Raw genomic sequence first — 14,488 nt, 5'->3', positions numbered from 1 at the left:
GGCCGGGGTGGGGCCGGCTCGTCACGTGCCTGCGGGGCGGCCTCGGGCGGGGTAGGCCGCTGGTCGCGGGGCGAGCGGGCGCGCAGGCGCCCTGGGGACCCGGTAGCGGCGGCGGCGGCGGCCGGACCCGGATCCTGGGCCGGAGGCGGCGGCGGCCATGGCGGCAGACGGAGAGCGATCCCCGCTGCTCTCCGAGCCCGTCGACGGGGGCGCCGGCGGCAACGGGCTCGTGGGGCCGGGCGGGAGTGGGGCCGGGCCCGGGGGCGGCCTGGCGCCCTCCGCGCCGCCGTACGGAGCCGGTAAACATGCCCCGCCCCAGGGTAAGCCGGGGTGGGCCCGGGGCGCCCCCGGGGGCCGCCGGGAGCGGGAGCGGGCGGGGCCGGGCGGGGCGGGGCCGGGGCCTCGGCGCCGGAGGCGGGGCCCGGCACCAGGTGCGGGCGGGGGCACCTGTGCCAGGTGCGGGCGGGGGCGGGGCGGGACCCCAGCGCCAGGTGCGGGGGCGGGGCGGGGCCCCAGCGCCAGGTGCAGGCGGGGGCGGGGGCACCTGCGGCCGGTGGCGCTGCGGCCCCCGGGGGGAGGGCTTGCGGGGCCCGTCGGAGGGGGGGGGCCTGCAGCTGGTGCCCCCCAACCCCCCCTTTCCTGTGCAGCGTTCCCTTCGTTCCCCGAGGGACACCCAGCTGTGCTGCCCGGCGAGGACCCGCCCCCCTACTCGCCCCTGACCAGCCCGGACAGCGGGAGTGCCCCGATGATCACCTGCCGCGTCTGCCAGTCTCTCATCAACGTGGAAGGCAAGATGCATCAGCATGTAGTCAAATGTGGCGTCTGCAATGAAGCCACTGTGAGTTACGCGCATCTGCGAATCGGGCCCCGTTTCCTAGATCCTCTTTCTGGTCCTCGACTCTAGAGCCCGGCCGCCGGGCCTCAGCCGAGGGCTGGCCACGAAACCCGAGTTTCAGTTTCAGGAGTCTCTTCAGTTTCAGGAGTCTCCTCGCCGTTCCCCGGACGCCGCCCGCCAAAGCCAGTTCAGCATCCCGCACCTTGACCCCCATCCCGGATGCTCAGCCCGCTCTCACGCGCTCGGGTTTTCTCGGTTATTCTGTTCTAGCTGAAATCTCATCTCTCTGATCTCTCCTCAGAAGGTTTTTTTTTGGAGGAAGTGGAAGGGATTGGAATTCGAGGTTTGCTTACCGATGTCCTCCTTGTTGTCTAGCCAATTAAGAATGCACCTCCAGGGAAAAAATACGTCCGGTGCCCGTGTAACTGTCTCCTTATTTGCAAAGTGACTTCCCAGCGGATTGCCTGCCCTCGGCCCTACTGGTAAGAGGTGTAAGGTGGGGTGGGGAGGGAAGGGCATCAGTGGGGAAAAATTGGAAAGCCTTAGAAAGGATGATTGTTTGCAGAGAACACAAAGGTAAGAGAGCCTGGTGTTTATCCAGGAGGAGGAAAAGCTGCAGAGTAGTGTGGCCTTAGGATGTTGTAGCCACATTTGTCTTCTCTCACTGGGATGAAACGGTGTCCTTTAGGGAAATAGAGGGTCTAGGGGACTGGGTGAATTATCGGGGGATAAAAGGGAAATGAGAGATCTGAAGTTTAAGCAGTGCCGTTTCTCAAGATTCCCTGGGGGTAGGGTTGGGGGGAGGCGGGGTATGTTATGTGTAGAGAGTAGAGGGAGTGGAGGGTGCGAGGACGGGTAGTACTCAGACCCTTAGGATTAAACGTTACTTACACGTCGTCATTTTTTTCTTTACAGCAAAAGAATCATCAACCTGGGGCCTGTGCATCCAGGACCTCTGAGTCCAGAACCACAACCTGTGGGTGTCAGGGTCATCTGTGGACACTGCAAGAATACTTTCCTGGTGAGGAGGAGTATTGGGAAGCCTTGGACGGAGAGGGAGAAATATAAGTAATGGTGAACGTATTTCTGAGTTATAATAATGAGTCCTTAGGAGGTCTGCTCTGATTTCTCTTCTGTTCCCATTTCCTGCCCTCCCCTGCCACAGGGCCTTCACTGGACGTGCCACTGCTTCTATTAATTGGCTTCCCCTTTTTTTGTTCTCCATAGTGGACAGAGTTTACAGACCGAACCTTGGCCCGTTGCCCTCACTGCAGGAAAGTGTAAGTGATTGGAGAGTGACATTGTTGAACTAGTGGCTGTGTAACATGGGAACAGGTACAGGACAACCTGCAGGGCCGTGGCAAGTGTCCATTTGTTTGCCTCCCCACAGGTCATCTATTGGGCGCAGATATCCACGAAAGAGATGTATCTGCTGTTTCTTGCTTGGCTTACTCTTGGCCGTCACTGCCACTGGCCTTGCTGTGAGTAACCTTGACCCAACCCGTTTCATTCTTCAGCCTCCTCCCTGTAGCGTAAGATTTGGGTAACGGCTACCCTAAAAATGAAACGGAGTTTTGGTGGTTTTGTTTTGTTTTAACGTGTAGGTGAGCTGAAATTGGCAGGTAACTGATAAACTTGACTATTACTATAGGAGTAAAAGCCAGGGACGCCTGGGTGGCTCAGCAGTTGAGCATCTGCCTTTGGCCTAGTGTGTGATCCTGGAGTTCTGGGATCGAGTCCCACGTGAGGCTCCCTGCAAGGAGCCTGTTTCTCTCTCTGCCTATGTCTCTGCTTCTCTCTCTGTGTCTCTCATGAATAAATAAATAAAATATTTTTAAAAAAAGGAGTAAAAGCCAGCCATCTTCTTTGTGCAGAAGATAGGGCAGTAGAGACGTGGGTTAAAAGTTGCTCACTTGTCAGACGCTAAGAAGAACTGATAGGTGTCTGGGATTGTATCCGGGACTTCATGTAAGTCCCTGGGTGTCTGGGACTTAATGTATCTTTGTAGAGGAGGGAGCAACAACTGGGTCTTTAAGGAGGTCCCTCGAAGTTGGATACACATGGATAGGGAACCAGGGATTGAAGTTTCCATTCTCTTACCAGTGTTTCTAGAAAGTGGTGAGAGAGCAACAGTAATTCCATCTCCCTCCTCCTTCCTCAGTTTGGTACGTGGAAGCACGCACGGCGATATGGAGGCATCTACGCATCCTGGGCGTTCGTCATCCTGTTGGCTGTGTTGTGTTTGGGCCGGGCCCTCTACTGGGCCTGTATGAAGGTCAGCCACCCTGTCCAGAACTTCTCCTGAGCTCCACGATGACCCACAGACTGTGCCTGGCCCCTCCCTGGTGGGGACAGTGACACTACAAAGGGAACCATGGTCAAAGGCTCCCTTGGCCTCTATGAGGGGAGCCAAGCAGCTGCCTTCCTTTTCCCTGGGGAGAGGTAGGAAGGAACCAGGCCCTCACCTAGGTTTGGAGGGGTGGGGAAGACCACTGCTGGCCATCTGCTTTCCTCCAAGGGCTGCTGTGTTTAGGGTGTAGCAGGCAGGACGTTGCCCCTAAACCTGGGTCCTGAAAGAGGGTCCTAGCCTTGTCCTTCCTAATATGCTCCGAGAGCCATTCCTGTCCCTTAAACATTCCAGGGCAGGGTGGGGGTGGGTAGCCCTGGGGGTTCCCTCCCTCTTGTGCACCATTAGGACCTTGCTGCTGCTATTGCACTTCACCAGGGGCTGGCTCTGGCCTCAGTACCCTCAGTCTCCTCTCCCCCCATTCCGGTGTCCTAGGGGGGTGGGGTCAGCCGCTGCTCTGTACAGAACTACAGGAACTGATGTGTATATAATTATTTAATGTGGGATACGTTCCCCTAGTCCTGTTATTTCCCTTAATTCCTCCTTCCAACCTTACTCCCTAGTTGCGGTGAACTGGGCTGGGTAGGGTTGCTCTGTCTTGGGGGAGGCTAGGGAGTCATCCTGTGCTTGTAAATAAAGAAGGTCGTGACTATCCTTTTCCAGTTGTTTATCTTTATATGTGAAAAGACGAAGGCAGTTTGTAGCCCCACCAAGGGGTCAAATACAAAGAACACGAGGCTGAAACTATGGCTCTTTATTTTCATGTGGACAGTTCAAAGGAAGTCATCAGTAGCTTTTGCTTAACGTAAAAAAAGGCAAAAAAATTGGGGGGGTGTTAAAAGAAAGCATCACGAGGAGCCTGGTTGAAAGATTTGTGTTTTTAGAAGGGAAATACAGTGCAGATATGTCTAGAGAGCAGTTTTTAAAAAGTTTTAAAGCTAGCTTGGGGATGGGGGGCTTATTTCCCAGACTTCCAGTCATTTGGGAGCATGTCACAGCGCTAGGTATAAGGTGATAGGACAGTGGTCACTGCCCAGGGCCTTGGAACGGATCTTGCTGTCACACAATGCAGGTAAGAGAGAGTGAGACAACAAGAAGTAGTCAAGGCGCCAACCGACATTTTTGGATCGAGCATTCATCATGTAGGTCCAAAAGGTATATGCGTAGGCCGTGTTGGGGTAGAGGTGCCGGAAACTATCAGCCAGCGGCACAGCCTGCAGTAATTCCCCAAAGCCTTGGCGTTCTTGGGGAGTGAAGCCGGCATTCTTCTTGTTTCCCTTGGGGTTACGCAGGTCGATTTCTTCGTGAGCCACGTTGAGGTCCCCACATAGCACGAGAGGCTTGCGGGAAGCCAAGCCCTTCAGAAACTTGCGGAAGGCTTCGTCCCAGCGCTGCCGGTACTCCAAGCGCACCAGACCTCGGCCTGCGTTAGGCACATAGGCGGTCACCAGCACGAACGTGTCAAACTCGGCCACAATCACTCTGCCTTCCTGATCGTGCTCCTCCTCACCTGCACGAGGGAGGAAACAATCATCATTGAGAAGTTAGAGAAAAGGAAAAGCCAAGGAATCCCGATCAGGGGCCAGAGTGGGGTACTGGCGGTTGGTCTGGAAGAGTCAGGGACTAGGCATCCGCAGGGTCTCACCGATGCCATAGGAGACTTTGAGCGGGCACTGGCGGGACAGCAGGCCCACACCGCTGTACCCCTCCTTGTCTGACGGGGCCGACCAATACTGGTGGGGCAGTCCAGGTAGCTCCTGAAGTTCAGTGGGTAGTTTGTTCTCCGAACACTTGGTCTCCTGGAGGCAGAGGATATCTGGCGCCTCTTCCTTTACCCACTGTAAGCGAGATGAGTAGTAGTAAAACTGTCAGTTGAGACGTTTACCGAGAACCCAGTGCCAAGTCCTAGAGCCACCGAGTCCCTACACTTAAACAGGAAGACTAGCAAGCCCTGCACCTGGGTGCTCAGCATCTGTCCTCAGCTCAGGTGTCACGGTCCTGGGAGGGGCCCCACGTTGTCCGTCCCCTTCTACGCCCCCCCACCCCTGCTTGTACGCACTCTCAAAGGTTTTTTTAAAGTCTAGTAAGCATGATATTTAAGCAAATTCGTTAACTGGCAACTAACGGAGAGAGATAAAGGGCACGGTTACAGGCAACACCTAGGAGCCTGTTTCATAGTGGATGGCCACCTAAGCTGTGTAAGCAGTACTTTAAAATCTTAAGTGAACTAGAGGCGGAGCTCCAACCCCTGACGCCCAGCCGACGCAGCCCGGCACCGCTACGCAGTAGTTAACTGGAGAAGACGCTGGAGATGGAACGCAGCCAGCCCAGGAAATAGGTTTTGCAACCTGCCGGGAGGCGGAGCCATGGCGCGCGACACCCGGCCCCTGAGACAGTCCCAAATCGGCGACGCCGCGCCTTTCAACGCTCCCACAACAAGTAAACTGCAGGCAGCAGGCGAGACCCGCCGCTGGGGCCGAAAGGGGGCGCAGCCGCGAGCCCCGACGGCGCAGAGCGCGGACGTCCTCCTCCGAGAGTCCAACTCACGTCGAGACCCTTCTTCTTGATCCAGGCTCGAAGCCCGTCCACGTTCCAAGAGCAGATCTTGAGGGTGGCCGACTTGCCGCTGGGCGCCGTCTTCTGATCCGGGGGGTCCTCGTACAGGGCCGGCCCCTCCCCGGCTGCCTCTTTTTCGCTTTTCTTGGCTGCAGTCTTGCTCTTTTTGGTTTCCGGCTCTTAAAGATAAAGAACAAACAAGGAACGGGCGCTGCGCGGGGCCCCGCCGAGGGGCTGGATGCCCCGACCCCGCCGGGCCCCGCCGAGACGCTGCGGGGCTGCGGCCTCTGCACCCGCTGCGCCAACCTCCGTCCGCCGAGGGGCCCGACGGCCCACCGCCTGCACGGGCTCTTACCCGGCCCGGGCTGCTCGCCGTCCTCCGCCGCGGCTGCCTTCTTCCCCCGCTTCGGCATCACTGAGCCCCACGGCCTCCTGAGCGCGTCCCGCGCCGCCCACCGGAGCAGGGTCTGCACCGCGTGACCTGCAAGGCGAAACGGCGTCGTGCACCGGGTGAGCGCGAGGGCGAGGCCGGCCCCCCCGCCGGCCCGCTCCCGGCGCCCTTCCCCATCCCCCGCGCCGCAGGCCGCGGAGCCCCGAGCCGCCGAGCCCGAGCATCCCGAGCATCCCGGACCCCCGGGGCCGTCCGCGCGAGCGCTGCCTTCCGGCCGATCGAGACTTGGAGCTAGGGCCCGGGCGCCCCCGTGGCCACCCCGCGGCTGACCTGCTCGGGCCGCGGCCCGGTGCTCCTCGCCCGACACAAAGACTGGGGCGCGCTCGGCCCCCACGTGGGCGACCCGGACGGTCACGTGAGCCGGGCCGGCCGGCCTCGGGCGGGGACTGTGGGTGATTGGGCCGTCGGGGACACGTGACGCCGAGGCCCCGCCCCCGCCGAGGCCCCCGCCTTCCACCCGGGGCTGTTCACGGATGTGCCGGACGCGCGCCTCCCGCCGCCCGGGGGAAGCAGAAGGGAGCGGAGGAAGCCCGCGGGGAGGGAGGAGGTGGGGGGAAGGGGGCGGGCCCCGGCGGGAAGCGGGGCGGGGCCACACTGGGAGGAGCGGGCGCGCTCCGGGCCCGGCAGCTGGGAGGGCGGGTCCCTAGGGGGCCTCGGCTTCCGGCCGCGTGCGCCCCGGGGCTCCGCGCAGGCGCGGCCATGCCGGCGGTGCTGGGCCTGGAGGGCAGCGCCAACAAGGTCGGCGTGGGGGTGGTGCGCGACGGCGCGGTGCTGGCGAACCCGCGGCGGACCTACGTCACGCCCCCGGGCACAGGTGCGCGCGGGCCCCGCCGCCGGGCCGGGCCGGGCGGGGAGGTGGGCGCCGCTCCACGGTCGCCGCGGGAGCCACACCGGGCGGGGCGGGGGGCGGAGTGGTGGGCGGGGCGACGGGCAGAGTGATGGGCAGGGCCGGCGATGGGCAGGCAGGGCGATGGGCAGGCAGGGTGATAGGCAGGGCGATGGGCAGGCGGGGGGATGGGCAGGGCGGGCGATGGCCAGGGCGATGGGCAGGTGGGGTGATGGGCAGGAGGATGGGCAGGGCGATGGGCAGGGGGGGCGATGGGCAGGAGGATGGGCAGGGGGATGGGCAGGGCGGGCGATGGGCAGGGCGATGGGCAGGGTGGGCGATGGGCAGGTGGGGTGATGGGCAGGAGGATGGGCAGGGGGATGGGCAGGGCAGGCGATGGGCCGGGCGATGGGCAGGGTGGGCGATGGCCAGGGCGATGGGCAAGCAGAGTGATGGGCAGGGTGATGGGCAGGGCGATGGGCAGAGCAGGCGATGGCCAGGGTGATGGGCAGGGCCACGGGCAGGCAGCTCCCCCCAGATGGCGGGGTGGGTTAGGAGCAGGGGCATTCGCGGTCATCAGCATGTGGCTTGGATTAGTGATTCCTGCTCTTAAGATGCAGATGGCAACGCCTCATTGTTGGGTCTCGAGAGTGGACAGGAGCACTGAACATAGCACGACTTTTAACCAACATTGTTCCTAAGTTTCCATGTTGTCCTTCGCTCTCCCTTAAACTCCTGCACCTATGGGAAAAGATGAGTTTAGTGCATGTACCTGGAAAGCCTCTCTGAAGTGCCCTGTTACGGTGGGGGGCTCGCTAGGAAACAGGACTTTGTTCTGCGTTCGCTCTTCGGGGTAGTTTTGGCCCCGGGAGCACGAAGTTAGGGTAGCCAGCGTTTTATGATGCTCTGATTGTAATCTCTCTAATGTTGCGTGAAGGATGACGACGTGGTCGCGTGGGGCCTGTAGGGCCGCAGAGAAGGTCACCAAAGGGCAGGACGTAGGTAGGCACCACTGGAACGGAGTCCTAAAGGCGGCGTAGGAGTTGGGTTTGAAGAAGGGCCTTCCTGAGAGCTGGTCGGCCTCGCTGGGGGCTCAAGAGCGTGCATCCGAGAACCTGGAAGACAGGATGCTTGAGGGAAGTGGAAGGGACTTTTCCCATGCTTTGTAGACACTAAAAGCCACACAGCCCTCTGTTTTCCTGGTAAAATGGGTTTATTCAGGAGTAGTAGAGGATGGCAGTTTGGATCCGGGAAGCTGTGGCAAGACCATAGGCAAGTCCAGAGAACAAGCAGAAGGACTGATCTTTTACAGGGAGGATGGGGTCGTTGGGAGGGACTGTGATTATAAAAAGGTCATTGATGGGGCAGTTGCCTGGCTCAGTCAGAAGTGTGTGACTCTTGATCTCGAGGTCGTGAGTTGGAGTCCCGTGTTGAGTTAAATAGAGATTATTTAAATAAATAAGACTTAAAAAAAAAAAACCTTATAAAGTGCATTGAGATAAACTGAGAGTATCAAGTGCAGTTGCTTTTCATTGGCTGGAAAATCTTTTCCTCTTGCTGGGGTGTGGAGTTAGAGGCTTCTTCCTGTCGGGGATGCAAGGTATTCCTCTTGCCATTGGGGTCTGCAGTTGAGAGGGAGCGGCTGGATATGAAAGCCTCCCCTCTTGGCCTCCTGACTCCATTTTAGAGACAATTTCTTTCTTTTTTTTTTTTCTTGGGGGGAGGGGGGAGGCAGGGCGACAATTTCTTTTATTCAGTGTCGCAGCTACTGAAACCCCTGCGTTTGGCTTCCGCCTACCTTTGCTGTAGGAAAACCCAGTAATCTGTGGCCTGCGTCTATCCCTAGGGTTCCTTCCAGGGGATACTGCTAGGCATCACCGGGCGGTTATCCTGGACCTGCTACAGGAGGCGCTCACGGAGGCTGGACTGACGTCCCAGGAGATCGACTGCATTGCCTACACCAAAGGTACAGCTGGGAGAGCAGCTGACAGCGGAAATACACACCTGGGACCTGGCTAGGTCCAGCCCGACTCTGTCCCCCCCGCCCCCCCCCCCCCCCCGACCCCTGCCCCACCTCTCACATCCCTCATTTTCCCGGCTCTATTTTTCCCAGCGTCCTTAGGAACCTGACTCTCGTTTTTGTTCCCCTAGGCCCTGGCATGGGTGCCCCGCTGGTTTCTGTGGCTGTTGTGGCCCGTACCGTGGCCCAGCTGTGGAACAAGCCATTGCTGGGCGTCAACCACTGTATAGGCCACATTGAGATGGGTCGCCTCATCACCGGAGCCACCAGCCCGACTGTGCTATATGTCAGCGGAGGAAACACGCAGGTACTTGGAGGACTCCTTCCTGCCCCCCTCGTTTCCAGGGCACTGTGCCAGCAGCTCCCATGTCATCCCTCATCTGAACCTAAAACCTCACGTGCTGGAAAACCACAAAAAAAAGTTGGCGTCCTTGCAGATGTGGGTGAGATGGTCACCGTGTTAGATGATTCTTAGACATGTGGCGCTAAAGAGAACTTTCCAATTTCAAAAAAGAATAGGAAGGATTGAGGCCTTTAAACTAACAAAAGAAAAAAATAAAGTAACAAAAGGGTTTTTACTTTTATTATTTTGGAACTTATCTTTTCTCTGTGTCTTAGCAGTTAAAACTAAGGGGAAAAAAAAACAGCTAAGGGGCACCATGATTTGTTTCTTTATGATAATTGCATGTTTTGTCTGCGTTCTTGGGGGTAAATAAAGAAGTTGTTCTCCCAAGAGTGTGCAAACATAGGTAATTTCAAGAATGCTTTACAAGTAGCAGAAGGCTTTGTAGGTTTATAGGGGAAGGCAAAGTGGCTCGGGGTATCTTACAGAACCTTTTGTGGTGGTGATTGGAGAACGCCAGCCTTCCTTTCCTGCAGAACACCTGATGGGGTTACTGTCAGAAAAAGTCCTCGTCCCCAGCTTACGAAAGGCTCAGAATTTCATTTTGCAAAATAGTTACTTAGGATGAAGCACCACTTCCCATGAAAATGATGTGGGAACTTTTATAGATAGAAGGCATATAGCTGGCTGGGGTCTGAAGGATGACTCACAAAATTAGGGACTTGGCTCGTGGAAAGTAGCAGGTAAGGAAGAGGAGCGGTGATGGTTTGCTCATCCTCTGACCTCTTAAGACCTGTGTGGGTGGGAAAACGAGGGAAAACGGTTGGGGAGACGAGCAGACCACAGGCGCAGAGAGGCAGGGTTTGTTTCCTTCCCCTTCCGTGGCCAGCCTTTTAACAGCAGAGTGCAGTCTACCCCGGAGTGGAGGGAGACCCTTAGCACTAGAAAGGGAAAGGGACTTCTTAGGGTCCTGAGGAAGCGCCCACTGTTGGAAGCGTTCGGGTCAGTGGGCGGTAAATATTCTCTGCGGTAAAAGTCGGTCAGATGTGCAGAATGAACGTAAGCTGATGACCACGTAGAGCTGGGCGTCCCGTGAGCGTGACCCTATATGGGGTTTTCCAGTTTTTGAACTCTGCTACTCGTCTGGTTTCCAAATGGCATTGCCCAGGTAGGATGACCTAGAAGGGCTGGTTCCCTGCCCCCTGGCTCGAAAGCCCGTTCCTAGTCCATGCTGTCCAGAGGTCTTTATTTTATTTTTTATTTATTTATGATAGTCACAGAGAGAGAGAGAGAGAGAGAGAGGCAGAGACATAGGCAGAGGGAGAAGCAGGCTCCATGCACTGGGAGCCCGACGTGGGATTCGATCCCGGGTCTCCAGGATCGTGCCCTGGGCCAAAGGCGGGCCAAAGGCAGGCGCTAAACTGCTGCGCCACCCAGGGATCCCTATCCAGAGGTCTTTAAAGGACATACTAGGAACCTCCAAGCTAGAAGACGTATTCGAGATGAGAGTTGCTTCTGCCCGGGCCGAGGCTGCCTTCTGTAGGTTAGGAATCTGCTCTGGGAATCCTTAGATTCCCAGGCTTTTGAGAGGAGAGCGTGAGAAAGTCCCTCTGCAGGGTGCGGGTGAGTGTTTTTGTTCGGTCTCTTACGGGAAGCTGCCAAGGCCCGTTGATTCTCTGCTATGCTCCTCCCCGAAGCCAAATACTCCTCTTTACAGACGTGAGGTTTCACGGACACCCTCCTCACCCTTAGGTGATCGCATACTCAGAACGTCGCTACCGCATCTTTGGGGAAACCATCGACATCGCCGTGGGGAATTGTCTGGATCGTTTTGCTCGAGTGCTGAAGGTGAGCAACTGGGGCTGGGGAAACAGAAGGTGCGGGTGGGTTTCTGGGGAGCCGTGGAAGCGGAAGGAGTGAGCTTAGTGACCCTAAGCTTCTTAGGCTTCCTGGATATCTGATTCCATCCTCTTTTTCCCTCTGCTAGATTTCCAATGACCCAAGTCCAGGCTACAATATCGAGCAGATGGCAAAGCGGTAAGGGCCTTAAGGTGGGAGGAGGCTGGCTGTAGGGCTTCCAGGATTCCCCTTAGGAGCGTTAAGGAGGTTGGGTGGCTTTGAAGGCTTTGAAGTCTCAAACGCTCACTCCCACGTAGAGGCAAGAAGCTGGTTGAGCTGCCCTATACCGTAAAGGGGATGGACGTCTCGTTCTCGGGGATCCTGTCTTTCATAGAGGTGAGTGTGGGGCAGGTGAGGACAGCGCTGTCCTGCTCTTTAACGAGGCGTACGTTTGGTTCACCATCGTCTCTCTTGCATAGAGTGTGGTTCTGGTCTACGCTGGATGCTGAGTAAATCCGTTTAGCGAGTATTTATTAAATGTCTTCTGTGTGCCCGGCGATGTTCTGGGCAGTAGCCTAATTCTCGTGTGCGCGTGTGTGAGACAGAGACAGAGGAGCTGGTGGGGGAGGGTAGTAATAACATAAAAAGGGTCCGGTGGTGACAAGCATCACGGAGGAAAGCGAAGCCGAGTGAGGGGCTAGGGGGGCGGTGGGGCCAGGGCAGGCTGTAACTGGAGCCCCGATGCCTGTGGCCATCGCTCAGCGTAGTGCCGGTGAGAGGCCGGGCATGGGGTGGACGTGCCGCTACGCTGGGTTGGGGTGAGCCGCAGCCCTCCAGGTGCCCTGAGCCTTGCTGTCTGGTCATCCCCAGACTGCAGTTCCCTGTCTCACCTGTGTTTTCTTTGCTTGTAGGATGCCGCCCAGCGTATGCTGGCCACAGGCGAGTGCACGCCTGAGGATTTGTGTTTCTCTCTGCAGGTAATGGGATGGAGCATTGGGCGTGGGGGGACTTGTATGTAGCAGAACGATGCTGAGACCCCGTCCTCACCTTCTCTGTGCTCCGCAGGAGACAGTGTTCGCCATGCTGGTCGAGATCACAGAGCGAGCCATGGCACACTGTGGCTCTCAGGAGGCCCTCATCGTGGGAGGTGTGGGCTGTATGTATCGTCCAGCCACGCTCCTCTTTCCTACTCCTGGGCGTTAGCATCCTCCTCCCTAAATCTAAGGGTCTGGGGAAATGACAAGTTTCTGCTTCCCAGCCCTTGCCCCCTGAACGCCTGCTTCATTTTTGTGAGTCACACGCCTGAGCTACAGCCGGACCTCGCAGAAAGGGCTGAAGCCGAGCCAGCCCTAACCCTCCCTCCTCGTAGGTAATTTGAGGCTACAGGAGATGATGGAGACCATGTGCCAGGAACGTGGAGCCCGGCTTTTTGCCACAGACGAGAGGTGAAGGCCCTTCCCCTGTGTTGGTTTCTTCTTTTTTTTCTCCAATACTGTGATTTTCTACCCTTAGTTCCCAAATTCCATGTCTCGTTTCCTTCCCAGATTCTGCATTGACAACGGGGCCATGATAGCCCAGGCCGGCTGGGAGATGTTTCGGGCAGGGCACAGGACCCCCCTCAGTGACTCTGGGATCACGCAGAGGTGGATACCCTCCTGGGGGGGCAGTGGGTTATGTGGGAGGGAGGCAGAAATCAGCTGGCGGAGGGCCCAGAATCATGGGGGCAGGGGAATGGGGGGCTCTCAGGGCAAGGTGTCCAGCGAGCCTTCTGTGCTGCTTCACAGGTACCGGACAGATGAAGTGGAAGTGACCTGGAGGGACTAACAGGGAGCAGATAGCAGCCTCTGGGAGCCTGCGGGAGCCAGGCCTGCTCTCCGTCCCGGCCTGGGCACTCCTGGCCCGCATCATCTGAACCTCAAGTTGACTCCACAATAAAATATTTCTGGTTTTGTATGTTAGTAACTGGCTCGTGTGAACGAGGAGTGATCTGGAGTCGGCACCGGCAAAACTCTTGTTGATGGGCCGTGTGGACAGGGAGGAAGGAGGGCCAGAGCAGGGCCGCAGCTGCATGCACAGGGGTGTGGCTGGGGAGCTCAGGGGGGAGGACCAGAGCAGGGATGCGGCTGGGGAGCTCAGTGGGGAGGGCCAGAGCGGGGGTGCAGCTAGGGAGCTCACTGGGGAGGGCCAGAGCAGGGGTGCGTCTGGGGAGCTCAGTGGGGAGGGCCAGGGCAGGGGTGCGGCTGGGGAGCTCAGGGGGAGGGCCAGAGCAGGGGTGTGGCTGGGGAACTCAGGGGGGAGGGCCAGAGCAGGGGTGCGTCTGGGGAGCTCAGTGGGGAGGGCCAGAGCAGGGGTGCAGCTGGGGAGCTCAGGGGGGAGGGCCAGAGCAGGGGTGCGGCTGGGGAGCTCAGGGGGAGGGCCATAGCAGGGGTGTGGCTGGGGAACTCAGGGGGGAGGGCCAGAGCAGGGGTGCGGCTCAGGAGCTCGGCCTGAGGCTCTGTCCTCTGAGAACTGTAACCGTGGTGCCCTAACCAGTGGCCAGGCGTGCCTCACTCTGGGCTGTCCGCTTGTGTTGCTCACGGCGCTGCGTTGCTGTAGGAGCCCAGAACTCCCGTGGGGCAGCCTGAGCCAGCTCGCAGGCTACTGGCTTGTGCCTCCAGCAGGACTGTGCTCCCAGCACCCACACGCAGGCCTGCAGGGTCCCCCGAGCCCCCGGCTGCTGGCTCGCGGGTCCTCCTGCCCTTTACCTCGCCTGTCTGTTACAAGTCCCCAGTGACCGCGTTCCCTCCTAGCGCTGCGCTCCAGTGACCCTCTCCACCCCTTCTTCCCCCTGGAATCCTGTGCAACCTGGAGCTACAAGCTGGCGATCAGTAAAGTCATCTCTCTCCTCCACGTCTTGTCTTTTTCTTTTTCAAATTTATTTAAGATTTTATTTATTTGACAGGTAGAGACCGACCGGGCGAGTGGCAGAGGGAGAGGCAGGCTCCCCGCAGGGCTGGGAGACCCCCGGGATCACACGCGGGGACTGAGTAAAGGCACACAGCCACTCTACTGCCTGAGCCCCCCCCCCACCCCGCTGCGAGCCTGGGCCCCAGGACTGCGCTGCTCCCACGGCCTCTGCTGGGGCTGCTGTCTTGCCCCCGTCCCCGCCCCCGCCGTACCGCTGGCCCTGGGTGGTGGCTGTCATCGCCCCCCCCCCCCCCAGCTGAGTTCAGTCTGGGCCCACACCTCCTGACCACACAGCTTAGGGACCCGGGTCCTAAGGGTCTCTGAG

General features: G+C 58.5%; 3 protein-coding genes across 6 annotated transcripts; 2 read left to right on the top strand and 1 right to left on the bottom strand.

Annotated features, from left to right (window-relative positions):
- Nucleotides 1-34: 34 nt before the first annotated feature.
- Nucleotides 35-3,840, top strand: PIP4P1 (phosphatidylinositol-4,5-bisphosphate 4-phosphatase 1). 2 transcript variants are annotated; one of them, XM_072724294.1, is made up of 7 exons: nt 35-299; nt 648-838; nt 1,211-1,317; nt 1,751-1,856; nt 2,063-2,115; nt 2,226-2,316; nt 2,997-3,840. In XM_072724294.1, the coding sequence occupies exons 1-7, from the start codon at nt 158-160 to the stop codon at nt 3,138-3,140; spliced, it is 834 nt and encodes a 277-aa protein (XP_072580395.1). In that variant the 5' UTR covers nt 35-157; the 3' UTR covers nt 3,141-3,840. The 2 variants fall into 2 exon arrangements, with proteins under 2 accessions (XP_072580395.1, XP_072580394.1); XM_072724293.1 differs by having other exon boundaries at nt 36-320.
- An 81-nt stretch (nt 3,841-3,921) lies between these two features.
- Nucleotides 3,922-6,565, bottom strand: APEX1 (apurinic/apyrimidinic endodeoxyribonuclease 1). Its single transcript, XM_025992079.2, has 5 exons — nt 6,460-6,565; nt 6,094-6,219; nt 5,730-5,917; nt 4,828-5,020; nt 3,922-4,692 (listed from the first exon to the last, which is right to left on the bottom strand). The coding sequence occupies exons 2-5, from the start codon at nt 6,149-6,151 to the stop codon at nt 4,175-4,177; spliced, it is 957 nt and encodes a 318-aa protein (XP_025847864.1). The 5' UTR covers nt 6,152-6,219; nt 6,460-6,565; the 3' UTR covers nt 3,922-4,174.
- A 169-nt stretch (nt 6,566-6,734) lies between these two features.
- OSGEP (O-sialoglycoprotein endopeptidase) lies at nt 6,735-13,175 on the top strand. 3 transcript variants are annotated; one of them, XM_072724292.1, is made up of 11 exons: nt 6,735-7,003; nt 8,862-8,981; nt 9,167-9,342; nt 11,131-11,226; nt 11,366-11,415; nt 11,535-11,613; nt 12,129-12,194; nt 12,283-12,373; nt 12,587-12,662; nt 12,762-12,860; nt 13,002-13,175. In XM_072724292.1, the coding sequence occupies exons 1-11, from the start codon at nt 6,889-6,891 to the stop codon at nt 13,039-13,041; spliced, it is 1,008 nt and encodes a 335-aa protein (XP_072580393.1). In that variant the 5' UTR covers nt 6,735-6,888; the 3' UTR covers nt 13,042-13,175. The 3 variants fall into 3 exon arrangements, with proteins under 3 accessions (XP_072580393.1, XP_072580391.1, XP_072580392.1); XM_072724290.1 differs by lacking the exon at nt 6,735-7,003 and adding an exon at nt 7,844-8,017; XM_072724291.1 differs by lacking the exon at nt 6,735-7,003 and adding an exon at nt 8,331-8,615.
- The last annotated feature ends 1,313 nt before the right edge of the window (nt 13,176-14,488 follow it).

This window comes from Vulpes vulpes, chromosome 10 (assembly GCF_048418805.1).
Source record: "Vulpes vulpes isolate BD-2025 chromosome 10, VulVul3, whole genome shotgun sequence".
Lineage (NCBI taxonomy): Eukaryota > Metazoa > Chordata > Mammalia > Carnivora > Canidae > Vulpes > Vulpes vulpes.
Note: the sequence above shows the minus strand (reverse complement) of the source record. Positions and strands in the feature narration are given on the sequence as shown.

Coding starts and splice junctions, on each gene's coding strand:
- PIP4P1 (XM_072724293.1), top strand. CDS start 158: ATGGCGGCAGACGGAGAGCGATCCCCGCTGCTCTCCGAGCCCGTCGAC. Junction 839..1,210: donor GCGTCTGCAATGAAGCCACT/GTGAGTTACGCG, acceptor CTTGTTGTCTAG/CCAATTAAGAATGCACCTCC. Junction 1,318..1,750: donor GCCTGCCCTCGGCCCTACTG/GTAAGAGGTGTA, acceptor TTTTCTTTACAG/CAAAAGAATCATCAACCTGG.
- APEX1 (XM_025992079.2), bottom strand. CDS start 6,151: ATGCCGAAGCGGGGGAAGAAGGCAGCCGCGGCGGAGGACGGCGAGCAG. Junction 5,021..5,729: donor TCAAGAAGAAGGGTCTCGAC/GTGAGTTGGACT, acceptor TCTCGCTTACAG/TGGGTAAAGGAAGAGGCGCC. Junction 4,693..4,827: donor CAAAGTCTCCTATGGCATCG/GTGAGACCCTGC, acceptor TCCCTCGTGCAG/GTGAGGAGGAGCACGATCAG.
- OSGEP (XM_072724292.1), top strand. CDS start 6,889: ATGCCGGCGGTGCTGGGCCTGGAGGGCAGCGCCAACAAGGTCGGCGTG. Junction 8,982..9,166: donor CTGCATTGCCTACACCAAAG/GTACAGCTGGGA, acceptor TTGTTCCCCTAG/GCCCTGGCATGGGTGCCCCG. Junction 11,614..12,128: donor GGATCCTGTCTTTCATAGAG/GTGAGTGTGGGG, acceptor CTTTGCTTGTAG/GATGCCGCCCAGCGTATGCT.